The following is a 27936-nucleotide window of genomic DNA, read 5'->3' as shown; positions in this document are numbered from 1 at the left end:
TGCAAAAAAAAACTGTAGTCAGCCCAAATAACTTGTCATACAGCTCAAAGTTTTCTCATGAAAAACTTTAACGTTAGGCTTAGTTCATCTTCATTAAGGAAATATGCAGTGGGCTGAGTTAATTAACCGGCGGGCCTGATCTGGCCCCCCTGGCCATTATTTGGTGACCCCTGTTCTAGACAAAAGATTTGTTGTCTGAAAAACAAAAATAAATCAGTCATGTGAACCGTGTTCTTTTTCATTCTCAGTGCAATGGTATGCTACTAGGAAAATGTAATGTTGCCTCCGAGCGTTAAAATTCGACATTTGCTGGTGTTAAAGCACTGCAAAAGAAATGCCTACATTCCAGCTCGATATGTTCAATCGCGCAACGCTGATCGGCAAGACCGAGAGTACAGAAAACTTTTGAAAAGAAAGGAGTTAGAAGTCACTATAAAGTCTATTGCAAAAGTAAGGGACAAGTTTATTTTAACCTTTTGGGTTTTTCGTTAAAAAGGTAAATTGCCATTAAATCAGCTAATTTGGGTAATGCTTTAATGCTTTAATCCAACCTGTAGGTCTGCGATCCCATGGTGGGTCGCCTACACTAGAGATAGACCGATATATCGGTTTACAGATAATATCTGCCGATATTGATATATCGGTATCGGTAAATGTAGGCCGATATTTCAGTACGAAAATATGATAAAATTTTTCCTGTACAGCAAACAACTTACCCATTTTTGAACCAAAGAATTGAGTTTTAGCATCACGCCAAGTTAATATGCAAAATAATAGTTAAAACTAAATCGTTATATGGATTCTATTTTCAATTAATTCAAGTTTTGAACATTTTTAGGTATAAAAAAAATCTGTATCAGTCCAAAAAAGTGATATCGGTCGATCTCTAGCCTAAACCTTTTATTGGGTCACCTGTGGACCTCAACAGAATTACTCGCCAATTCTTGCCGTTTTTGGTGGTTGCATTGCCCTTCTGGTTTAAATGTGCATAATGAGTATATATATTAAAAAATTTAAAACAAATTAACATTTGTGTTTCATTTGTCAACTTCAAATTCCTGTGTTAACTTAATTTTCTGATTTTGATACACATATGTAGCCACGGAGCTCTAGAATTGTATTTAACTTTGGCATAATCAATCGCTTGTGTTATTTAGTTTCAAGCATTGCATCCGAAAACTGGGGTTGCAAGTTAATGCTGGTTTTATATTATTTAAATTGGGGTTGGTTAATGAAATGGTTTTATACCACTGCTTGAGTGAAACCAAATAATTTTTGGCATTCTTTTCTTTGCACTACATATGACCTGACTTTGACTAAAAAGTAATTGCTTTACAAAGGTTTTTAAGCAGTAATTTTTTCTAAGATAGCTTTTGTCAAACATTTGACCTAATACATACATGTAAACTCATTTTTTAAATAACTCTAGTTGAAATTATCCAAAATTTTGTTCTGATGAAATTGTTTAGTTTTGTAGTGACTTTTAATGAAAGACATCTATTGTTTCAGACAGATTTTACTTCAACGGAAAAAAATAACAAATTTCAGGAATACGAATATGCTCAAGAAACGCCAGCTGGGGAAAAGAAAGGTAACAAATATATATAAAAAAGCAAAAGTTGATTTGTAAAATATTACTCTGTTTACTGAGCTTACAGACGAAAATTTGATTATATTGCTAAAACAACTGAAGTACCTAAACAACATGAAGCTTCTGGCAGCCTATTTAGCACAAATGTTACTTTTTGAAAAGTATAGATCAGCGGTTCCCAAACTGGGGTCCGTACAGCAGTTTCAGAGGGTCCGCAAGGAGAATTAGTCTTTAAGTATTTCAACATTAGGCTTCAACAAATCTTTTTAAACATTATCTGTCATCATTATTGTCTTTAGGTATACTTTATCATTCAATCATATAGCGTGTTTTCGGATGCCTATTGTGACATCATAAATCATCTATTATACTGCTATCAGCGAATCGTTCGTATTAGTCAGAAAGTTGTTACATTAGATTTAGAAAGAATCGTGACTGCACTAGTGTACTACAAGAAACGTGGATCAACTGACCCTTGAATGTTTATAGGGCCGCGAAATATCAGAATAATTGCAACGGGTCCACCAAGCAAAATTTTTAGAAAAGTTTGGGAACCGCGTGTATAGATAGATAGTATATTATCACAAATTATTTTAAGACTGACACAGGGTTGCTACAAGGTGTTTAGTTTAAATTGATTTGCGACTAAAATTCAATAAAAAAATATATATATAATGTCTTTGCTATTTTTAAATGTCCAGCTTAGGTATGTGTGGAGAAAATTGTAAATCCAATTTTTAAGCTATTGTTATTTTGTTGCCCATAGAATTTAGAGTGTTTTGTTTTCAAATTATATTTATAATATGTTAAGTAATCCAATTTTAGCCAAAACCTATAAATGCTTTTTTGTGTATGTGGCAATATCATGAAACTTTTTTTATTAAATCTTGTATGCTATTTAATAAACTCTCAAAAACATGTTTTATTCGACAGACGTCAGTGAAGAACCTTCAAAAACGTTCAGTCCGACATTTGCAGAGTCTTCTTGGTACAGTTGGTGGGATAAGCAAGGTTACTTTGCCCCGTCAAACGACCCACAGGGCAAAAGGTTCAGTATGATTTTCCCCCCTCCGAACGTGACCGGGGAGCTTCACATGGGGCATGCCCTGACCTTAACAGTGCAAGACGTAATTGCACGATGGTAGGTTTGTTTTTTCAAATCATGATGACAGTGCTGAATTGAAACTGACGTTTTTTTATCTATAGAAATTAAACTCAACCTTTTTTGATTTACTTCAGTCAAGTAAACATGAAAAATCTGTTTTCTAAACTTTTAGTTTACCCAGTAGTTTCCAGTGGATGACTTTATGCTTTGACTGAAGTCCACTTAGGCCTTTTGGGCAAAATTACTTCTTGACTTTAATCTTTTAGACAAATTACTTTGGTTCAAATGAAGTATTTTTAATTACGCATTTTTTTTTATAAAATTGGGTTATTTATCCTAAATTTTGAACAGAAAACAATTTGCTTGCTGTATATTGCGTTTTTGTATTTTTAGTTGAGTTATTGCTCATAATCGGACGAGTTTACCCAATTTCAATAGCTTAACGTATAATTAGGACTTGACTTGGAATTCACTTGCTCTAATTATAACTTGATTGGGACTTGACTTGGACCTAAGTTCTTTGACAAATGACTTGTTTTCCCCACCGTTACTTTTCAACCTTTCCATTGGCTCCCAATACTTATGGATTTATGTCACCTCAATTAAGTAGGTTGCAGCACCCCTACTGGGAATTTTCTTAAGTGCTTTAATACTGTTTTGTCACTATGAATGGAACTGGATCAACACGATGAATTTCACACAAACATCTTTTAAATTAATTGTTGTACTCCAACCAATCGTACACAAAAATTAAATCAAGAGGCTCTTGCAAATAGATCAAAAATCATATGCTTGAATATTCCCCCAAAACTTTGGCACCCATTAGCATTAGAAATGGTAAAGTTGGGAACCACTGTTCTAATCCCAACTTGCCATAGATAAATGATAAATGTATTCCCGTAACCCTATTTTGTTTTACACGCAAAATAGTCTGCACACCAAATCAACTATGCGCATTTTTAGGCGCAAAATGCATGGCGACGATGTTCTCTGGTTGCCAGGCACCGACCACGCAGGAATCGCAACTCAAGTTGTTGTTGAGCGAAATCTAGCCTTAACAACCGGCGACACAAGACACAGCTTGGGCAGAGAAAAGTTCGTAGATGCTGTCATGGATTGGAAAAACGTGTATGTTTTTAGTGAATCGTTTTTTAAAATCTGTATTATCCACTTAAGCGATCAATGAAGTTACACTTTAACAATTTAGTAAATACTCGTATCACTGCGTTGTCTGGAAATCAACCAATATAAGTTTTTGACCAAGTAATAACTGTTTTTTTTTCTGTTTTTCAACCGATTGCCAATTTACTGATATAATGAATTTTTTTTAATTGTTTTTTCAAAAAACGGCAATAACTAAAATTGGTTGATTAAACATGCAATACAAATAACATTCACTTTATTCACCTATTTAGTTATAAAACATTTTTTTTTGCATTTTACCTTGACATAATGCTGATCATTGCATATTTAATACTTATAAAATCATACCATTGGGGCGGATTGTCAGCCAATGTTACTTCTCTAGTTTTTTTATTTACTTCAAAATAAACTAAAAAAAAATGAAAAATATTTTTTCTCTCAATTTTTTAATAAATTACTTTCCTCGGCTATCATGTCTGTTTGTGTCTGAAACGAATACTATGACAGATGTGATTAGTTGTGTACTGTTATGTGAAATATTTTTTTAATTGTATTTGTCAACCATGATATAATTATTTCCTTGGAAAGTATTACTCTTAAACTTGCTGTGATAGTAAATTCATTGACAAGCTTTATCTTTACAAAGTTTGGCTTTGACTGCAGTGACCGTCAATCTTGGTTGCAAAAAATGAAAAAGTCAGTTTTATATTTTTCGAAGTGACTAGACTAGAGGGTTGGTACTATTTCCTGAACAATCTGAATGCTATTTTCATAAATACGACGACCTAAATCAGGGGTCGGGAACCTTTTAGCTAAGGGAGCCATGAAAGTCAAATATTTTTGGTTGTATTTCCATGAGAGCCATATAATACTTTTTAACATATAGTTTTAAAGTGGCAAAAAATAGTAAGTTAAGCAGGGCCGTTTTTTTTGTTTATTTTTGGACAGAACATAATATGCACCAAAAATGAAATATTTAAGTTTGCACAACTTTGATTAAAAGATTAAATTTATTTCCAAGCAATTAGAAGGTCATTTTTAATTTCCATGTAACTTTTGAAAGCAATTAGAAGGTCATTTTGATTTTTTCAAATAACTGTAGACATCTAAATAACACTCACCAAAAAAGAAGTCTGCCCCAAATTTTGGTCTTACCAAATTGTTTTTCACTTGTTCAACCTGCCTTTCTATTTCGGTGAGTATACTACACATACTCAGTTGTCATACGGCTGGGCTGAACTGTTTACCAGACTACTGAAAGTGTAGGACATTTTACCTCGTACAATGCAATGTTTAATTCTGTAGTTGCGCATTGCGCAAGCGTGTTTCGGTAGTGATTTTTGCAATAATAAGTCTTCAGTCTGTGATGTTTAACATGTATGCACATTGAGCCCAGTAGGTCTGATAACAATTTTTGCTTAACTCACCAGTCGGGCGAGTTACTGGTTAACAAATGAGCAAGTAAAAACTCCTGACCCTGTATATGTAGTAAAGTATGCAGAAATCCAATAAAAAGAGCCTCTGTCAATCAGAAACTTCTTTTATAACTGTGTGCATTTGTTTGTAGCAAGGGTGGCCAAATATCGAAGCAACTCAAACGTCTCGGTGGAATGTTAGACTGGGAACGGGAGGTCTTCACAATGAACAAAGACTACTCGGAAGCTGTCAATGAAGCTTTCATAAGGTAAATTACCAAGCATGTGATAACACATCTTTCACAATTGTTTAATAGTTATGTGTGTGTATATTTCATTGAATATTAATTATAGTACTCTAGGGTCTATACCCCCTTAAATTTAAAGTTTATTTTACCAACCATAGTTGGCGTCATGTTTGTTTCTTGCCCTTTGAGCCTGTCTAGCTCAGTTGGTAGAGCAACAGTATTGGTACAGCCGGAGGTCGTGAGTTCAATCCTCACTGCAGGCTAGTTGTTTTCTAGCCTGCCTTGCTTGCATCATTCTGTAAGTCTGTGATGGATTCTGGTATACTATATTTGAGTATAGTCTTAAATACACTATTAAAATGATTTTGAACATGCTGTACAATGTCTTGTTGAACCAATATTCTTTTCAAAGTAAATTTTCTTTAAGCAAAACAATTTAAAATAGGAAAATATTGCCATACTGGCTCTAGCAAATCACAGTTAAATCGTTTTTCATTCTTGAATTGGAGTCACATCCAACATTTTTACACTATTCTTTGATAACACTTTTTTACACCAATTGTATAGTTTATGTAATTTTTTAACATGTTGTCCATGGTATATATTTAAATAATCTTTTTTTTATCAGAAAACAAAAATCTAATAAAAAAGGATAACTTTTGAATTTCAGGGTATTTATTCTTGGGGATACATTCCCAAACTACTTGCAGGCCTAGTTTTGTTAAGACGTTATGTTTATATAAATACTTACTAAATTTTCCTTCAAAAAATGTGCTAGTGGTCAGGCCAAACACTTTTCAACCTTATAAAACCCTTATTCAAAAGAACCACAAAAGTTCAAAAACATTTAACGCAACTTTCTTAAAAGACAGAATACTGTAGTTACGCCAAAAACGTCATCAGTTACGCCAAAAACGTCATCAGTTACGCCCAAAACGTCATCTGTTCTGCTAAAAACGTAATTTGAAGGATTCAGCAGAACTAATTTTAACGTAACTTCAGTTTTCCTTCTTTTACTAAAGTTGTTTTAGGTATTTTAACATGCACACACAGTGTGTTAACAACTGAGATCTAGGCCTTCTGAAGCTGCTTTTTGACCAACGATTACGGCTTACATATAATTAGAACACCGAAAGCCATTGTAGACTCACCGAATCTGTTGATCTATGACCATAGCCTGTATAGCTCAGCTGGTAGAGCGACGGTCCCTGCTTGACTGGAGGTCGTGAGTTTGAACCTCACTGCAGGCTAGTCGTTTTTCTAGCCTGCCCGGCTTGCATCAATGCATCATTGATCGACATATTCGGTGAATCTGCAATGGCTTTCCGTGTACCGTTGATAAATATTAATACTATTCATTCAAATTAAGTTTTTAAGCGGAATTCATGATGCTTTTGCATAACTGAGTATTCTGCTTATTTTGAATCCAGTTGTTTTAGGTCAGGGGTTCTTAAACTGGGGTACATGGACCCCCCGGGGGTCTGTGAACTAGTTTTAGGGGGTCCATGAAGGCCTAGTTAAAAAATCAGTGTATACTTAAAGTAATTATTTTTTAAAAGAAAATACTTTAATTAAAAATTAAACGGTTTTGCACTGAATGTATAGCTAGACTCCATTTAACTTTCACATTTTTCGGACCGAAATAACAGAGTCATGAAGTCTATTTGTTTTGTGACGTCATTTTGGAGCATTTCTTGTCTACCGGGGTCCATGCAAAGCAATAAAAAAATTTAGGGGTCCGCGGTAAAAAAAGTTTGAGAACCCCTGTTTTAGGTATTTTAAACCCTTGGTGGTTCTGTTTGGATCCAAATATAATAGCTCATTATTTTTTCAACTTGAAAAAACCTGGTTTTAGATTGTTCGACGAAGGATTGATCTACCGCGACACTCGCCTGGTGAACTGGTGCTGTGACCTTCAGTCCACCGTTTCTGACCTTGAGGTGGAAACAATTGAGGTGACTGAGCAGAAGTCCCTCAAAGTTCCTGGTTCTACGACCTTTGTCAACTTTGGCGTTCTCCATAAATTTGCCTACAAACTGGTCGAGCCTGTAGGTAAGTCTTATAAGTTATTGCTAATGACTTAAGGTAAAATAAACCCTTTCTAGGCAATTAGCCAAGTGTTGAAAAATACATTTGATATCTCAGAAATCGCTAATTATGGAGAATATTCCCATACAAAATGCATACCAGTTGGTAGCAGTACCTGTACACAGCACCGCATCCGGACTCAACATTATAACAAAATTCTTTAATCGGCGACTTGCCTTTTCACAGATCTGTGAATTATAATAAATATTAATGCCAACAAATTACATTGTAAAAAATACTGCACTGAATATGTGATGTAGAAAATCACCTTGATTCTTGCAAGATAAATGTCGACCTCAAAAATTGGTTGTTACATCAATCCTACTGGAATCAATTTTTCGATTTGCCACAAATTAAGTTAATCACAGAAGAGAAGACTTAAAGGTAAAGGCGTCTTTTATATATAAAAACGACATCGAGAGTTTTCGGCCGTATTTAAAATACACCTAAAATAGATTAACAATTTTATTTATCTCGTTTCTTGGTAATTTGTATTACCTTTTTAAAAATATAAAAGAACGACGTTTTAACGGCAAAACTGTCAATTAAAATACATTAAGGCCCGCAGACGCCTTTCTGCTTTTGACGTTGGCCCGCGACTTGTAAAAGGTTGCCGACCCCTGGTCTTAAAGCAAACAACTCACTTTCAGACACCAAAGAGGAAAAATATATATTTTTAATAGAAGTTTAATTGCTGGCTAAAACTCAGGTTGCTTCGAGTAATGTTTAAAAATTTTGACTAAAAATCCCGGTCATTTCTTGAGTTATGGCTCTTTAGCCCATTTAACATTTTTTCGACGTTTATGAATTTTTGAACGAATATTAATAACTTATCCCTGAACAATTGCCGGTCGAGTCATGGCTCTTTTTGAAAAATAGACTTGTAGCTATCACCCTATATGTAAGTCACTTTGGGCACATAGAATTTTAACGCCGACTATGACTGTATATTAATATTTTATTACGTGTTTTTAATGATGGCTGGCTAAGTTAGATTGCTTTGAGTAATGTGTAAAGATTTCTGATCGATATCTTGTTTACTTCCGGAGATATTACGCGATGAAATTTCCCTTTGGTCTTTCAGACGGCGTAACCGAAATCGTAGTGGCTACGACACGTCTAGAAACGATATACGGCGACACGGCAGTCGCTGTCCACCCGAACGATGCTCGCTACTCGAAGCTGGTCGGCAAAATGGTCAAGAACCCGTTCAGGAATAACGTCCACATCCCCATTATCGCCGACGAGGCCGTCGACATGGAACTGGGCACCGGTAAGTTGTGGTAAACTCAGCAGACACGCCAAAAGACACTTGTTCAAGTGTACATGTGTGTGTGTTGTGAGGGGTTTACTTGTTTGTTTACCATCTGGCCGAGGTAGTGAGTTCGAACCTCTCCACAGGCTGGTTGTTTTAGTTATTGTGTTGTCTGCTCAAAGGGTCGCGGTAGGCGAACTTTTTAGGACTGGGGGTTGTTAGCCAGGGGGAAACCCCCCATTTTGGGGGGAATCAGATGGAGTCGGATGAAAAACCCATCTAAATGTTAATCAAAATTCAAACCAAAGCGACAATTTCATTAGAACTAACTATATATTTTGGTGAACACTTTTATGTTTTATTATTTATTGATTTTATCTTAATAATTAAACAATTGAAATAAGGTAAAAAAAATTATATCCATCCCTCCGTCCTGAAAATCTACAGTTATCTGTCCTTTTGTCGAAAAAAGTTTAGTGATTTCCCAAAACAAGTTTATTAATAGTTTATTGACAGGCATGTTTTTCAAATGACCAACTAAGCTGCTAATGAAATTTTAAAATAATACCGCTTTTTTCTTCATAGATTTCTAAATTTGATATAAATTTTTGGTGAACATTTTTTTATGTTTTGATACAAGTTTTATATCCATCCATTGACCTGGAAAATCTAAAGTTGTCTGACCCGCAATCTCCAATCCTTCAGAGTTCAGAGTTATCCATCCCTTTGTAAAAAAAGTTAAATAATTGCAAAAACAAGGTTATTTATAGTTTATTGACATGCATGTTTGGTAGATGACAAACTAAGCTGTTAATGAAATTTTGAACTAATACATTTTTTTTCACAGATTTCTAAATTTTATATGAATTTTTTTTGATGTTTTGATATCGGCCCGCTACCTTCAAAATCCACAGTTATGCCTCGCGCCAATGCCAATCCTTAGAGTGATCCGTACCTTTATGATAAAAAAAAATTGGTGAATCCATAGGTCTCACCTTAAATGAGACGTTGCTTTTCGCTCCAGGCGCCCTCAAGGTCACCCCTGCGCACGACTTTCTCGACGCGGAGATAGCGGAACGCCACGGCCTGCGAAAAATCAACATCATGACCAAAGGGGGGCTCATCAAGTTTCACGGCTCTGAGGCCCACAGTGCCGTTCACCTTAGGCCGCGCTTCAACGTCCGCTTACACTTGCTGCGTCGGCTGAACCAGGCCGATCTTTACAGGTTAGTTGAGTGCTTTAAACTCTAACATCCTACTTTTACTTATTGCCAACTTTTCAAACTTTGTCATTTCTTTTCTGATACTTTTAAACTTCCAATCAATACTGAATAAAAATCTGTTTTGCACATCCGTGCGGGTTTGCAAGTTTAAATAAACTGAGCACATTTTTTGGAGCATAATGTTGAGAGGTTTTTAGTGAGACGTTGTAGTAATATTAAAGCCAATACAGAAGAAGTAGGTTTCGTTTTGAATGTTTTGAATAAATCTTAAGATAATTGTTGGAGGTTTTTAGTAAGACGTAGTAAGAATATCAAAGCTCATATAGAAGTATGCAGCATTTCTAATGTTTCAAATAAAGCTTAAGATAATCGTTGGAGGTTTTTAGTAAGACGTAGTAGCAATATCAAAATCCGTCCAGAAGTAGGTATCATTTTTGACGTTCCAATAACTCTTTATTCATTTTCAACTTTGAAAAAATGAATAAAGAGTTATTACAAACTTGCAAAATGATACCTACTTCTGTATGGGCTTTAATATTCTTACCACGTGAAACTTAGCAAACTTTAACAAGTATATCTCCTAATATAAAATTCACTAATATCTTTTGAAAGACAAATACCATAATGTTTAGAACGTGTTTTTTTTTTCAGCAAGAGTAACACATTTAAGTCCTCTATTAACGGATCTGTAATGTAGCTATTAACGGATCTGTAATGTAAAAATGAATGACAAAGCCAAATAAGTCGATACGATCTTTATCCCCATCAGTTTCTATTAAGACTTCACTTATAGAAGGTGGAACGCAAAAGTAGGTTTGATTGGATTTCAGTCACCTTAACTGATGACGATACAAGTTCATATCGAAGCGCCTTTATCAAGATTATGTAAATTCTTTCGATCTATTTGGCTTCGAGATTCGCTATCAAGTAGGCTAATCAGGTGGCACTATAGAAAGACAAATTTGTATCGAAATCTTAACACAACCGTGCTTCATCAGGTCAAAGTAGAAATGAAATCAACAAAAATGCAAAAATATTTTCAAGTAGCACAGTAGTATCAATATCATCCTATTTGTAAGCAGAAAACGTGTTCTATTTCAGAAACGTGTTCTATTCAATTATAAAAGCATCCAAAAATTGATTGTTGGTTTTAAATTTGTGTTAACGCTTTATTCAACCCTTTGCAGAGGCAGTTTACCCCACAAGGGTATTCTGCGTTTGTGCAGCCGGACTGGTGACGTCATAGAACCGATGCTCATGGATCAGTGGTTCGTCAGGTCAGTGACCTTTTGTAATAATCGGCCAGTTATGGCTGGTATTTAACTAAGTCACCTGGTATTAACTAAGTGACAGTAAGTCGCATGCCCAACTATGAAAATCCTAAAAAAAATTTTTTTACTAGATGTATTAGAATTGAGTTGCGCATTTAAAGAAAAACGGTGTTTGTTTTTTTGACCTTTTTGTAATAATCAGCCAGTTATGGCATGTATGATAGTAAGATGTCCGACTTGAAAACCCTAAAAAATATGGCTTTTTTTAATCAAAATTCAAGGAAATAAAGTTAATGGTAGTTGATTGTCACTATAGGTCTTTATTCTTGGATGTTTTTTAATTGAGTTGCACATTTAAAGAAAAAACATGCTTTTGTTTCTACTTTGAAAAATATTATTTGAACTTATTATATGTGCAGCTTAAGTCATGTGTTTAAGAAAAAGCAAATCATTTTTTTAAATCTTTTTATTGTGTTGATCATGACAATTAAACTTTATATTTTCAAATTGTATTCAAACACATCGAGTGATTTAAGTTTAGGTATTTTGAAACCTTTATATTTTCTTTCAAAAGTCTTTGACATACCTTTCAATTTATTTCTCGTCAATGTTCGGCAACGTGTAACAATCTTCAAAATAACTTTACAAGCAAAACGACCTACTTTTTATCCCTGATTGGTCATAAGTTCCAAATGTATATATTTTGATTTTTAAACACATGACGAAACAGACTCCGTTTATTACTTTTGTTCTTAGCTTGTTATACAATATCCTAAGTTAGATGGGGCCAACCAGTCGGAGACCTTCATTTTTACTTGGTTAACCGCAAAGATTCACACTTTACATACACATGGGCTAAAGGACTAAAATGACTACCAACCTGTTTTTTCCTTAATTTCACTAACGATACTTTTGCTCAGCCAGAATTATTTTATACATAACGCGACAGGTTGTTATTCACTCTTAGGAATTTGAGTTCGACACAAAGTGTATTTCCGGCCCGCGATGGTAAGACCTTACAGTTATTCGTTCTTTTATTAAAACAAGTTTAGCGATCCCTGTCCTACACTTTGCACAGCGATTCTCTAATCTCTATGTATACTATCTGCAGAACCAAGGACATGGCAAAATCGGCCGCAGACGCCGTGAGCAACGGCGACATCAACTTCGTTCAGTCGTCATACACCAACTCCTGGAACAACTGGCTGAACAATCTGCAGGACTGGTGCATTTCACGTCAACTTTGGTGGGGTCACCGGGTACCCGCCTACAAGTGTACAGCACAGGGGTGAGTGCTTAGCTTTTGAGTATACTTAACTATGTAGCTGTTTTGTGCTGCAAGCATGAGTATTAGGTTACATTACTTACAGGTGTACAGCACAGGGGTGAGTGCTTTGCCGTTGTGCATTTCAAGTATGTTTGTGCCGTTTTTGTCGTATGCGTTCCCGGGTTTGCTTTCCCTGTTAGACAAATTTTGCTTTCTTAAACCGCGTTATGATTATGTCTATATTTTTTTATTTTGTTTTAAGCTATTTCCCCATTTTTTGTGTGCTTAAAATGTTCAAATAAAATCCTTTCAAAGAATATCTCATATCCGTTCAGAACCTTGTGTTTGGAATTGCTGAAGAGCGTGTTTTATGACAAAATTGGCGTTATTTTTATGGTCAACTATAAAGGCTGGTTTACACTAGACGCGTTAGCGTCTGGCGTCTAACGGCTAACGTCGTCCAATTCACACATAACGCGTTGCCAGTGTTAACGGCAAATTTCCTCGCTTTTAACCGAAAGCGTCAAAGTTGAAATATTTCAACTTTTCTAACCAAATCTCCTAACTATAATTTGCTTAAAACTTAAATGGAATTTAAGGCCCTTTAATTTAGGCCCAATAGGCATTTTTTGAGAAATGTTCAATACCACAGGATCGGAGCCGATGCCCGATACTAAGTGCTAGTATCGGTATATGTCCGATACTTGGGCCGTTAATGTGCCAATCAGATACCCAAATCTGTTAAAACATTTCAGCCACTAATCGCGATTAAGTCTATTAAAGTTTAAAAATTATGTATAGTTGGTTAACGACTGTATAGCAATAGCCATAACAAAATTTTATTCTAAAGCAAATTTTACCCTAAACCAGAAACATTCCCCTTTTTATTTTTAATTGGTTGAAGCATTTCAGCAATTATTTGCGATCAATTGCTGCGATTCTATTAACTTATAAAGAAGCAAACAAGTAAGTTTTCTTTCTAAAGGAAGTCTGAGTGGGTGGCCGCCCGTTCCAAATCCGAAGCGGTGGAAAAGGCAGTCTCTCTCTTGCAAGTGCAATCTGCCGAAGACGTGGAAGTGGATCAGGACCCTGATGTGTTGGATACTTGGTTTTCGTCAGCCCTCTATCCGTTCGCTTCGCTCGGATGGCCAAAGCAAACGAAAGATCTGGAAAGGTTTGCCATGTTTTTTTCATGTTAAATGTATTAGTTAGCAGGGTTGTCACAAAGTCTTTAAGTCTTTAATGGTCGTTCAATGTCTTTGAATTGCTAATTTTAATCATTAAAACATCTTTGAAAAACCTTGTTGTTTTTTTTGTTGTTTTTTTCTTTGGATAGTATTTGAATTTTTTATGTCCAGCTGAGTAATGTTTTTAAGTGCAGTTAAAAAAAACAATTAAAAAAATACTTTTGATTGTGTTAACCATCAATTTTTTTTGTTTTTTAAATTATAATCAACGGATAGAGGACCGTCGTGAATTATATTAAAAAAAGAACGTCGAACGATCCAATTTTAAGTCGATAAAAACCTACAAATTTTCTTAAAAAATACTTTAATTTTTTACATAAACTTGTGCGGCAATTTTGATTAGTGGATTTTGACTTCCCAATGCTTTTGCAAAAGACGCTGTAATTTTACTTAAAACGACGGAGTGCTTTTACTATTTAGCAATAAAAAAACACTTTCTAATTACTTTTTATTGTATTTTTTAAATAAGCTATGTATCATAGTAAAGTTGCCGAAACAAATGCCTATAAAAAATAATACATATACTTATTGTTTCAAAGAATCCTATAATTTTAATTATATTGCCATTTTTGAGGACCATCCTACGTTATGTATTTAATTCCACACTTTATATATTTAATTCCACACTTTATATATTTGATTTCCCACTTCTAGGCTTGTTTTTCCAATAAATTACCGTTATGTTGCAAACGGCCTTATTACCAATCCAACTTAGCGATCAATTGCTATTACCGCGTTTTTACCTTTTCAGATTCTACCCACTCGATCTAATGGAAACCGGCCAGGACTTGCTGTTCTTTTGGGTCGCGCGAATGACGATGCTGGGAATCAAGTTGACCGGACAGGTTAGCCAGTTTAAAGCAGGGCTACGTTGTCGGTTAAAAACAACCGAAGTCCCGAGTCCGACTCTAGTTTGGCCGACCAAGTAAACTCAAGTCCGACTCTGGCTCCGGCCTACAAAGTATAATCAAGTCCGGCTATCGAATCCCGAGTCTGACTTTCGAGCAGTTTGCTGATTCAAGTCCCGAGTCCGGCTGCGGCTCTATAGCCTTTGTTTCACCCATTTACATTAATAAAATAAGGGAAACATTCAGCAATCCGCTCATTAGAGGTCCATATAACTCATCCACCCATTAGTATTCCATCTTTAAAATTTACAGTTTGCGAGCTTATTAGAAATTTGGTTATGGGCATGCGCATGTGGGACTCGGGTCTCGGGTAGCCATTTTTAGTGGTTCTCGAGTCCAACTGTTGTGGGCCCATTTAATATTTGATTATTTATTTTTGATTTGATTTGGAAACTTGCTGAAATCAACACATACGTAACAAGCAGTCACATGAAAAACATAACCCGGATAAATACCTCAAATTTACAAATGCTTTAAAAAACACTTCGATTCGACCCAAGTCATTTGTCCAAAAGACTTAAGTCAAGTTATTTGCCCAAAATACTTAAGTCAAGTCAAATCATTTGTCCGAAAGACTTGAGTTAAGTCATTTGATAACATTGACTTAAGTGCTGTTTGTACCGCATTATTTGCCCCTGTTAAGGGTTAGTGGCGGGTAATGGGCTGATTTATTTTGCTAGTAATAAAGTTCGGGTCATTTTGACCATAACTGTATCAGTCAAGTCATGTAAAAAAACGTGACTTAAGTACATTTAAGACAAGTCGTTGACTTTAAGTCGTTACAACCAGGGTTGGGGAGCCGGAGCCGCAGCTGGAGCCCGGAGCCCGGAGCTAAGCATTTTCTCTGGAGCCAGAGCCGGAGCCATTTTTATTATTTTTGTGAAGCCGGAGCCCTTTTTATTATTTTTGTGGAGCTGGAGCCATTTTTCAATTTGTGGTGCTAAAGCTAACAAATTATATTTTGTTCCATCTCCAACGTTAATTAGCCAAAAGCAATTTTTAAAACTTGCCATTGAATAAGTTAGTGGTGGCACCGGAGCTGGAGCCGGAGTCATTGGGTGTGTGTTTGATGGTTCCGGAGCTGGAGCCGGAGCCATTTAATAATTGCCTGATGGCTCCGGAGCTGGAGCCGGAGCTAACGCTATTTTGCGGTGGCTCCCCAGCCCTGGTTACAACACTTTCGAGTCAATATATCACTGTATAAATCACCTATTTAACCACCACCCTATATAAAGCACCTAATATTTCAAACGGCCCGATATTATCCTAATTTCAAAACGGATTTTGCTGCAGTTGACCCTTGATACTAACTTTTTCCAAGGTTCCCTTCAAGAACGTTTTGTTTCACACGATGATCCGAGACAGTTTCGGACGTAAAATGAGCAAGTCGTTGGGAAACGTGATCGACCCACTCCAGATCATTGACGGCGCGTCGGCACAAGTTAGTCTATAGCACGAATTAATATACAGAAATTGATACGAGTAGACATATATAAGACCTATAAGTGTTCAGTTATTCCGGCAAACTTTAAAAATGGTCACTTTTTCTTTCCTTTTTGCATCCTTGCTCCCTATTTTTATTACTAAAAAATGGCCCTATTGTTTAAAGGTGATTTTGTGTTTAACCTTTGTTTTTCTAGTTTTCTGTTTACCTTTTATATGGTGATTTAAAAGAGGTGTAGCAAGAAAAAAAGTTAAGAACCACTGTTTTATTATGATATAGTCACTTAGTGTTTTATTTTGATTTTCTCAGCAAAGTGACATTTCTGAAGCAAAATTCTCTCATTTATATAAACAATTTTTCAAACATACAAGTGAAAAAAAAATTTATATCAGTACTTATAGATAGAAATCGCTTTTCTGGTGTAAACGAAGTATAAACCGACGTTTTTTTTCAGGATCGCGTGCTTAAGCTTCACACATCGAACGTCGATCCGCAGGAGATTGCGATGGCAGTTACCGACATGAAGAGACAGACCTTCCGTTCCATTCCCCCATGTGGCAGCGACGCACTGAGAATTTCCCTGCTCGCCAATCGCACGCTCAACGTGAGTTACAAGGGCGTAGACCAGCGGTTCTTAAACTTTTTTTACCGCAGACCCCTAATTTTTTTGCTTCAAGTGGACCACGATGACAAAAAAGTTTCAAAAATGACGTCATAAATGGTCATCACAATCAAATAGACTTCGGAAATATGCTGATTTTTTTATAAATCTACGTCAAAGTACAATGAGACTTTCAGAAATATGCTAAAAATTCAAGTAAAATGTAGTTTAAAACCATTCAGTTCTAAAACGTTTTATTTTTAATTAAAATACTTTTCGTTGAAAAATTGAAAACTTACTAAATGTACACTAATATTTCAATCTGGCCTTCATGGACCCCCTAAAATAAGCTCACAAACCCCACAGGGGTCCGTGGAACCCAGTTTAAAAAACCCTTACGTAGAGATCATTGATTTTATAGTGACGTCATTTTGTGAACATCCATTAAGTTTACTCTCGTTGCAAGATCTTGTTGCGAGCTTTGGGAAACCTAAACACTTACCAAAAACTCAATATTTTAACGTTTCCTTGTGCGCATTTTTGCCGCGAAAAAATATTGAGAAACACTGGTCTAAACTTTACGTTTTACTTGGTATTTTCTCTAAACTAGGGTGGTATCAGTGCCAACCGGAGTTTAAATTAGATATTTCAGTCATGATTTGCGATCCAAAACAGCGATTCTACTTTCAAAGGTAAGTTAAACTAAAAGTGGTAGGTTAGCAACTGGAATTACACTTACAAGCGCTTAAGCACATTTCGGCCTAAAAACCTGCAAAACGCATCTTTAAAGGTTTTAATTTTATCTGGTTGCCTTGTTTGGACATAGTAATGACGTCAGTTGGTATTAGATCGGATCGCGATAATTTATCGAAAAAACGGGGTATCGGAATAAGGCACGAATCAGAAATCCCTATAGTTGTGTGCAGGACTGCCAGGTCGGTTAACAATAACCCGAAACCGACTCAACATGGTTGGAAAATATTCCACCATATGCCCTTCCAAATTTACAATTTGCAGTTTGCGCTCTTGTCAGTTTCGAAATTTAGTAATTCGCACGTCGTACTCGAGAATCAGTTAGTTTTACGTAGTCTTACTCGAGTCCCGAGTCCGACTCCAGCAAAACATACCTACTCCACCGAATTCGACTCCGCAGCCCAAGTTGTGTGGCACCTATATAACCTGTACAATGTTTTGTTTGTAATTTGGCAGGCCGACATGATCAAATACGACGTCGGTGACGCAGTGAACAGCCGCACACTTTGCAACAAGATCTGGAACGCCTTCAAGTTCGTCTGCAAAGTTGCCCAAGTCGACTCGATAAATCCCGAACGGGTAGGTCCCTGTTGTGACGTCAACTTATTGCGTGTGATACTCGCGCGCGTTTTTCACTCATTAACGTAATGCGCAATCTGTTTTCACAAAAATGCCGAATAACTGTTAAGGTCTGACGATGTGAGTTTTGTCTCGAAATTTTGGAATGAAAAAAATATTTTTTTAGAGTGAGTATCGCGAATTCCCCGAATATACCAACCACGCAAGTTTAGTTATTTATTCAAAGTGTTACTTTGTTTAAGTGTTTTTAAAATGTTGTCAAAAAATGAAATCAAATATCGTGTCAGTGATAAAATTTATAAGCAATCAAAACATTTATTGTCTCATTTCAAAGTCGAAAGGTTACACCATTCGATGTATTTACGTTTTAAAGATTACATCCTGTAAATGGCGCCCTCGAGTCACAGATTTCCCATTTCTAATGAAATCTTCCACAATAAATGCACGGTGTTCACCAGGCCATGAGTCCAGGCGACTTAACATACAGAAACAAAATGTTAAAAACTTGCACAAAAAATTATTAAATTATAACAACTAAAACCTGAAGACAAATGGTAAGTTCTTTTCTGCAAAATTTCAATTCAACCTCCTGTCAGACTGCTACAGCTTTGGTACAGCAACAATTGAAATGTTGTAGGTTTTTCAGCCGCACCCTGTAGATTATTGTGTCTTATTAAATATTGTTTCCTTTGTAGTAGAGATAGACCGATATATCGGTTTACCGATAATATCGGCCGATATTTGCCTCCTACCGATATAACGGTATCGGTAAATGTAGGCCGATACTTTGGCCGATATTTTAGTACGAAAATATGATATAGTTTTGTACAACAAACTGTACAACAAACAAACTTTTTTTTTTAATATGCAAAGTAATATTTTAATAATTAATAAAGGTATATAAACTAAAAAGGTACTAGTATTTTATTTTTAATTTATTCAAGTTTTGAACATTTCCCAGGTTTATAAAAAAATCGGTATCGGTTGAAAAAACAGTAAAAAATCGTGTATTGGTATCGGTCCAAAAGAGTGATATCGGTCGATCTCTACTTTGTAAATCTTATTTCGTATTCCTTTTGATTTACTTTTATTTTGAAATTTGTCTCAGATCGCCGAAATCACGTCATCACACGACGACTTCGAAAATCGTCTGACGCTCTACGACCGCTGGATAAAAAGCAAACTCGCACACTTGGTGGCGTCCTGTGACAAGAGCATGACGTCATTCAACCCGAACAGAGCCCTTGACGACATCTTGCATTTTGTTAGATCGGAATTCTGCGACATTTACTTGGTAAGCGACTGATTGACATATCTTTCTGTTTTAATGTAAAAAAGGGTGTACCTTTATGGAATCCAAAACCACTGGCAGCAGGTTTTTGCTTGTCGGTCACAGTTCCGTTGACGCGTTTATTAACAATAAAACTAAAAGTTAAAAATACGAGGTTTCATCTCCCTATCTATGTAATATATATATATATATTTCATATATATATATAAAATTGTGTATGTTTATGGAATCTGAAACCATTGGCAGCAGGTTTCTGCTTGTCGATCACTGTTCTGCTGACGCGTATATAAATAATAAAACTCGGAGTTTAAAAACCCGAGTAAAATCAGGATCAGAAATTTTTTAAAGGAATATATATTTCGCCTATACTGGCATCGTCAGTTTGTATTTTTTTTTTTTTTTGAGTTAATTCACATTGATAACAGCTTCAAGGGCGTTTTATCATATTTCATTATGTTTTTTATAAAAGTGTTTTCAAATTAATTCAAATTATGGAAAGGTGACAATGCATTTTATCTTATTTAATTAAATCGTTTATATTGAGCGGCTGGAAAACTTTGTATTAATAAATAAGATGATGTTGGTTTATGGCCTTTCATGGGATTACTTTACATCTGCTGTTTGAAATCGATTCACCGTATGCTTATGCAACCCATAGCATTGTGTGAAATTGGAAATAATAAAAAGTCGCAACCCTTAATAATAATATCCAAGAAAAATGCTAATTTTAGTGTCACAAACACTTTGGTTTTATTGTCGCTATTGCCTTACTAAAATTAACCTGGTATTGCACTGTTCCATAAAAGTCGATAGTTATCATCAGGTGGTAAAGTTTAACTGTTTGTGTTATAAGTACTGGTTACGATGTGCGAAATAACGCTTGCTTGCCCATCTCGGTTTAAATAGTATGCAAAATCCGTAAAATTTTAAGAGACTGCAAAATAAAAATAACCTCCTATACGGCACAGCTGAAGAGCTAAACGGGCCTTTATAATCGTTTACGACGTTTTAACTGCCCCCCTTAACCCACTGTTTGATCTTATTTAAAAACGCCTTATAAACTAAGGAGAGGTGCTGTGCACAGCATGTGACTTTGTAATTGAACCTTGCCAATGTAATTAGGGTTATAGTGCAAACAAGGCCAAACTAGAAAACAAACAACTAGCCTGCGTTGAGGCTCGAACTCACGACCGTCGGCCAACAGGGAACGTTGCTCTACCAACTCAGCTACACAGGCTCAATGGAAAACCAGTCGAGAAACAACCATAGCACCATTGTGCTGCATTCTGATCGTAAAATTTGCCTGTGGTGAGGTTCGTGCTCACGACCTCGGCCACACCGCCACCGTCGCTCTACAAACTGAGCTACACAGGCTCGAAAGGGAGCAAGTAGAGAAACAACCATAGCAACGTTGCAGGTTGCTTCCTTTTCGTACAAACAACTCTTATTTAAGGTAATGATGCTGTTGTTGTTTCTCGACGTGCTGCCGGTTTCTTAAGTCCGCTTGTTTTAATGTTGATTGATGACGACCTCTCTGAACAGTTTTGTGCAGAATTTAAAAATCAACGCATATTAATTGGGTTAGGGTGCGAGTTAGCGTTTGGGTTCGGGTGAGTCAAGGATTATTATAATTATATTTATTATCCCATATTTTATCTCTTGAAATTTCAATTTTGGAAACTCGTGATTGTAAAAAATGATTTGTAGGACTCGTGATTGTAGGACGCGCGAAGCACGGCAAACAATTTACTTGCCTTCCCAAAAATATATATATATATATTCACAACTGCTTCATATAAACAACAACTTCTGCATAAAAAAGGTTAAAAAAGTCAGTTTTGTAATGACTTAAGTTATTGACTTGACTTAAGTGCATTTCAGGCACTATTTTCAAATAGCTTGACTAGACTTAAGTCCTTTGACCAAAATGAATTGACTTGACTTCAGTCTTTTGGATTGATGACTTGACTTGACTTGACTTAAGTCATTTTGTCCAATAACTTAGGATTAAATTTTATCTCATGTTTTACACATTGAACGCTTTTATTGCTGTATATTGCGTTTGTGTTATTTTTTCGTTAAATTGTTGCCTACAATCACTTTTGTGTCAATAATATGACTTGAAGTTGACTTGCTCTCATAGTGACTTGAACTGCGACTTGACTTGTTATTTTTGCAAAAGACCTGTTTGGACTAAGGGTTATTTTGCAAAAGACTTTACTTGGACTTAAGTTAAGTTTCAAATGACTTGACTTGGACTAAAGTCATTTTAAAATGACTTGTTTACAATACTGAATTCTCTAAAGGAAACCTGCAAGATCTCCGTGTCCATAAACAGCGACAGTTACCTGGATCCGCCGACCAAGCTAAACGCCCAGCTCACCTGTCTGGGAGTGTTTGAGGCCACGGTGCGCCTCCTGGCCCCCACCGCCCCCTTCCTGGCCGAGGAAATGTGGCAGCGGCTCCCTCGGAACCTGCTCGGCGCCGATGCTGCCGGGGAGAGCGTTTGTGTGGCGCCATACCCACGGCCCGAGACGGTAGGTTTTAAGCACTTTGCTTAACTTTGTGCTAAATCGTATGAAGTAAGCTTACTTTAAATCGTTCTAAGTGAGTGCAGCACTCCATTCATAGCAACGCCGTTACGATGCATATTCCCTATCCGATTCCTGATTAGCATTATTCCCTTCTGGGGTGATTACCCTCCTGCTATCCTGAAATTACCCACACATGTACCCATAGGTTAAGAACCCCTGATCTAAACTGTACTGCTTTCTTATGTTTTTGACTTTTTTACAAAGCCAGTATAGCCGAAATATATATTGTTTTTAAAATGTCTAATCTTGGTTTTACTCGGGTTTTTAAACTATAAATTTTATTGTTAATACACCTGTTACACAACCACTTGTTAAAATAATTTGTTCTCAAAAATTTTATTGCTGAAATTAAAAAAAAAGTATTACTCTTGTCCTGTCTGGCTCTTAAGGAGTTATTTAATCTAATACGAGTTAAATCATTTTTGTATTGTGTATTTTACTCTACTTATAGGAACTGACGATGCCGGTATAGGCAAAATACATATTCCTTTAAAAAATGTCTAACCCGGCTTTTTCTTTGGTTTTTAAACTGTGTTTTATTGTTAATCTGTCCCCAGTACGCCGATCACTTGAACCCACAAGTTGAAGAACAAGTCGCGTCGATTGTGAAAATCTGCGAGCGAGCTCGTCACTTTGATAAGCTTTTCCAGGTAGGCTTTGGTCAACTTGATAGTTCTAGGAATATCAAAGCCCAGTCAGACTTGGACAACTAGATTTATTTTAACATTTTAAAATTAGATTAGAATTAAAATTAGAGCATTACATTTTTCCCAAATTAGAATAGAATTAGAATTACATTTGAATATTCACAATCAATTTTATTTAAATCGCAAATTAGCATACCCGTTTGGGAACCCTTTTAACATAGCATATATGCTTTTCAGACTGTGAAAATTACGTTTCAACCTAAGAGTTTTGACTTCAAATTCTTTGTTTTGACTAAGAGACTAAAAATGCCGTTGGACGGCGTAGAATTTTTGGTAAAATCTGAATGAGTTTAGAATTAGAATTATCCGCATTTTGCTCGTTGTAGAATCTGACAGCAGAAGGTGTCATTTCGAACGTTTCGAATATGTCTTTATTCATTTTTTTTAAATGTTTTTGGTTCTAATAAAATTTGTTGATGCTGAGAGAGAAAAAAATATTATTAGTCCGAGTCTATCGTCGCAGGGCTTCCGCAAAGGTTCGTCCATGCTGGTACTCGCAATTTAAATGAAATTGTTCGTTGAGTAATTAACTGTAAATCTACTTTAAACTGTAGATTTTTTTTAGTCAAGAAATCATTAATTCTAATCTTTTGAAAAAACTAAGAAGCTACCTAATTTTATATCAAATATTTTTAGAAAAGTTTTTCAAATTTTTTTTTAAATGATCTAATTTTAATCCTAATCAAATTTAGTGATACTGAAAGAAAAAATCATTAGTCCGAGTTTATCGTCGCAGGGCTTCCGCAAAACTTCGTCCATGCTGATCCTGTGTCGCCACGAAGAAACGCGAAAGCTCTTCGCCGAAAACTTGCGTTACATCGGTTGCTTGTCCTACTTCCACCAACCACGGGTAATCGCCTGGGAGGATCGTCACGAACTGCTGCCCGTCACCTTTCACCTGCACGATGACGTCACCAGTGACGTGTCGCTCCTGTTCGAGCCCAAAGTGAGTGACGTCACTCGATTCGGTATGACGCCGTTTTTGTTGCGTGGGCTGAGCTAAGCTGGGCGTAAAAATTGCTCAAAAACGCAACGTTTTTTTGGACTCCAGCCATAAGACCAAAATAAGAGCAACATCAACGTCGGAATAAAGCAAACTTCAGAAAAGGACCAAAACAGCACTAATACCTAATAGTCGTAATACAAAAGATTCGGATTAAGACCTAAACCCGACGGAATAACACCTAAATGGCCACAATCAGGCCTAAACAACATATTAGCTAATCCCAAACCCCACCCCTAAGTAGATCACTAACTCCCCTAATAATTTTAACGCCAACCCATTTTGTAACCCCACCCATTACCCACCAATAACCCCTAACAGCCCAAAAAATCTGGTCCCAAAACAACGGCGCCATTCAAACTAGGGCGACCAAACGCCGACACCATAACGGCCCTACAGTTTAAGGCGTTATATTGGCCTATTAGGCTTTATTCCGACAAATTTTATACCTTATTCAGACGACTAATACAGTGCCACCGGATTCTAATATGTAGAACTGTTAGTAATTTTGGAATATAAGTAGTTATTTGCATTACAAAGAGGCATACACGCAAATATTTTAGAGGTAAATACGCACTATCCATTACAAAATTGGTGATATTAAGACATTTACATATAGATTGTCGAGTGTGAAGGGCGATTGTAAAACTACTGTAATGTTGTTCTGTTAAAAGTGGGCCGCAAAATATTTAAGGTTTTTTTTAACTAGAAAAATTTACAGTACAAAACTAATCTTGTGTTGCTATTTGAAATCTTAAAACAAAAAACAAAATCGTTAAAATTTACATTTCGTTCTTTACAAACGTTTCGCCAAAATATCTCATGCCATCTTCATTGTGAAAATCATGTCACAAAAAAGATATAAACATCGAATATTATGAGTTTATTATTTTTTTGAAATATATAAAAAAAACGTGTTTAGTGTTCTTCAGTTTATTTTATTTAAATGTTTGGTAAAACCCTGTGGATTACTTCAGTATACTGACACTGCAATATTTCGGTTCGTTGTCACAGTTTTTTCGCATTGTATTTAAAAAAATTAAGGTTTAATGACAAGCAATTTCTGTTCCACCATAAACGATGAAAAGACTCGAAATAAAATTGCCACCATTGTTTGCAGAATGCTGAATTCTTAGAGCGCATACCTACCTGGAAAAAGCAAATGCAAAACGTCAAGGAAAAAATAACTGGAAAGGGGAAGTACAAATACAAAAAATCCAAATTCAAAGGGATCGCCAAGGAGGACAATGGGGTATACGACCAGCCATTTCTTTTATGTTTACCATTTTTAAATTCAAGATTAAAAAATTGTGATACAAACCTGTAGCACAGGGGTGGGCAAATTAGGTAATCAATGGAAGAGCCATTTGCAGAAACAAGCACCAAAGAGCCTCAAAATTATTTCAATACAAAAACGGTAAATAATTAAATGCAAGCTGCAATAACAACAGAATTGTAATATAACAAAACGGTAATAATCAACACAATAATAATAACGGTACGAGCAAAATAACACGCACAATATTTATTAATGTCAGTCTTTTGTTAACTAACTCTTCGGACTCTATGTCTAGTAGTTTTACGTCATAAACGAAATGCTGGCCTAGATAAAGAAAAGAAAAAAAGAGAAACGTTTATAAACGGTAGTCTTGGTAACATTACAGTTTTTTGGAATTTTACGATTCAAGTAGGAGAGCCACAAAACACATGCCGGAGAGCCGCAGTTTGCCCACCCCTGCTATAGCAGAATTATTTATTAGCGTGTATCCAATCGCATACCAAGAATCGATGTTTTACCTTTGCTCATGGCAAACTGCAATAGAGACATCAATAGAGGCGTGGACGCCAGATTTTTGGGGGGTGTGGGTCATGAAAGGTTCTGAAATGACGACGCAAAGTTGAATATAAACGTGACGGTTAAAACAAGTAACCTTGAACACCACGCAGTTGCTTTATTTCGTTGAAGTTTTAGGTTGGGGCCGTGGTACTTTCAATACAAAGTTTATTTCAATAAAAAAAATTCTAAGATGTTATCGATCGTGTCTTGTTTGAACACATTGCCTGTTATTTGTAGGAATTGGCCAAAAAATGGTACCCTCAAAATAGTAACGCTATAATTTTAAATTTTCATCGAAATAAAATATAGTGTTAAAGCGCGTGTTTATTTAAAACAAATTCACGACAAAAGTGTTCTACAGCAGTGTTTCTTAACCAGGTGAATGGTTCAACCCAGGGTGAATAAAATTTTTGCAGTGATGAACTAACCAAAAGGGGTGAATAAGGGTGAAGTGTAAGAAATAGATTATAGCTTGCGAGCAGGGTAGATATTCCGGGTGTGCTGTTTTATATGGACGAGATAGTTTTATCATATTAGGAGACAAGGGTGAATGAAATCTGGGGATAGATGCTAGGGGTGAACTAAATTTAAAAAGTTTAAGAAGCACTGCTCTAGAGTCACGCAGGAATTTATGGAAAACCCTAAATCCTTTCCTGGAATTTTAGCCTTTTTTTAAACAAACCCAAATACTTCCACTAGGGTATCAATCGCTTTAGAAGGGCACCGCTACGAACAAAAAACACTCAGCAAGGTCTAAAAACTTTTTAATAAAAATGTATTTCGCCATATAAATATCATAACCTAAATTCGAGTTTTAGACCTTGCCGACTGATTTTTGATTCTCAAGCTATTTTGAAATTTTCGAAACTTTATCGTCGGCATTATGTGTTCTGTTGGCGGGCAAGATTCTGTTGTGGAAACACATACTAAGCTACTGTATTAATCTTTAATTATATGGGCCGAAAATTTATTTTCGGGACATATCTTGTTTTTGCCGTTATTCTTCTGGGGTTGTTATGGTTTGCTATGGTATGTTTCAGACCGATTTTTGTCCAAAACTTTATTGAAAAAGTAGTCATCGTAGAACTTTCAAATTTTAAGACCTGGCGTAGAATGGTATGTAGGTGCGTTGTAGAGGTTTATGAGTCTACACCCATAGTCACCTCTATTTGGGGACAAAAAACAATAGTGTGACGTCATCGTTTTAGTATTTTACAGCTATCTACTCCTATCTAGTTATACCTCTTTGTGTCTAGGCGGCCGCCGAACGCGAGAAGCAAGTGGATAAACTCGACTCCTTTATAACGGCTTTCGAAAATTTAGAGACAAACACAAGATGATGCTGATGGAATACATTTTTATACCATATTACTTTTGTGTTGCTTTGCTGTTAGTTGTCAAGAAAGGTAGACAGGCGTGTCAAACATGACCTGCTAATGACTTGATTTCAACATTTTTTTATTAAATATTTTTTGGGGAAGATTTTAGTTTACCCCAATGTCGGGTCGTATAACAGGTCGATCAATATATGCTCCTTTTTTGTTGTTTCTGATTTGTAATCTCGCATTTAGTTTACCAATTTTATTTATTTTGATAGAAATAATTGGAAATAATTAGCTACGATTATACGTTAGGTCGGGTCTTGACTCACCTTTTTCGCAATTGACTTGAGTTAGATAAGGATATACGCTTACGTTTCGAAGCGCAAAATTGTCAGTTTTATTTGAAGTAGCCAGTGTTGTAAACAAGTCTTGAAATGACGTAAATTCCCAGTCAAGTCGTATATTAAATAAAAAAAAAAAATCCCAATCAAGTCTTGCAAAAATCACAAGTCCAGTTAAAGTAAGAGCAATTACGTTAACTTCTAGTCATGTCATTGACATGAAAAATAAAACGTGAAACTATTATAATTGTTAACTTAAGAAAAAAAAACGTACATTGAAAGCAATTTGTTTTTGAGTGCGCACATTAAGATGCTGTAAATATATAACCAAAACTTTCAAGACGTATTTCAAAAACAAAAGTTATTTGACACAATTAATAACCAGTAATCGCGCTTTAGTTAAGGCAGAACACTTTGCTTCAATTTGGCCATCTGGACAAAAAACACTTAGTGAAAAGATATTTAAGCAAGTGACTTGACTGTGTTATTTAAATACTTTTTATTGGCCTCGTAATCTTAAATTTGTCGTCGTAAAAGATTTTAGTAATTGCTTTGCAAAATTACACTCTTAAACGAACAATTATGTTCGCTTTTTCATAGTTTGCCAAATGTTTTTCATGCACTTTCTTTGTGTTATTATATAACTCCCAAGGCTTGTTTGTTGAAAATTTTTTTAGTTTAGGGCGATTGACAAATATCTTTT

The 27936-nt window shown here is 35.8% G+C and overlaps 1 protein-coding gene across 1 annotated transcript; it reads left to right on the top strand.

Annotated features, from left to right (window-relative positions):
- Positions 1-272: 272 nt before the first annotated feature.
- Positions 273-26910, top strand: LOC146141000 (uncharacterized). The gene is made up of 21 exons (XM_083392774.1): positions 273-450; positions 1510-1591; positions 2525-2732; positions 3660-3824; positions 5407-5523; positions 7358-7554; positions 8675-8863; positions 9870-10071; positions 11256-11345; positions 12451-12627; positions 13592-13780; positions 14605-14698; positions 16083-16202; positions 16660-16809; positions 18016-18138; positions 19247-19432; positions 21736-21966; positions 22581-22673; positions 23467-23676; positions 24854-24985; positions 26827-26910. Exons 1-21 carry the CDS (start codon positions 277-279, stop codon positions 26908-26910), a joined length of 3213 nt encoding a protein of 1070 aa, XP_083248900.1. The 5' UTR covers positions 273-276.
- Positions 26911-27936: the final 1026 nt, after the last annotated feature.

The sequence above is a fragment of the Ascidiella aspersa genome, chromosome 6 (genome assembly GCF_963924565.1).
Source record: "Ascidiella aspersa chromosome 6, kaAscAspe10.2, whole genome shotgun sequence".
In the NCBI taxonomy this organism is placed as follows: Eukaryota; Metazoa; Chordata; class Ascidiacea; order Phlebobranchia; family Ascidiidae; genus Ascidiella; species Ascidiella aspersa.
This window is presented reverse-complemented; position numbering and strand designations above follow the sequence as displayed.

Bases quoted from the DNA above. Each gene is read 5' to 3' on its own strand.
- LOC146141000 (XM_083392774.1), top strand. From the start codon at position 277: ATGTTGCCTCCGAGCGTTAAAATTCGACATTTGCTGGTGTTAAAGCAC. The intron at 8,864-9,869 runs GTAAGTTGTGGT...TTTTCGCTCCAG, and splicing joins CGACATGGAACTGGGCACCG to GCGCCCTCAAGGTCACCCCT. The intron at 24,986-26,826 runs GTATACGACCAG...CTTTGTGTCTAG, and splicing joins TCGCCAAGGAGGACAATGGG to GCGGCCGCCGAACGCGAGAA.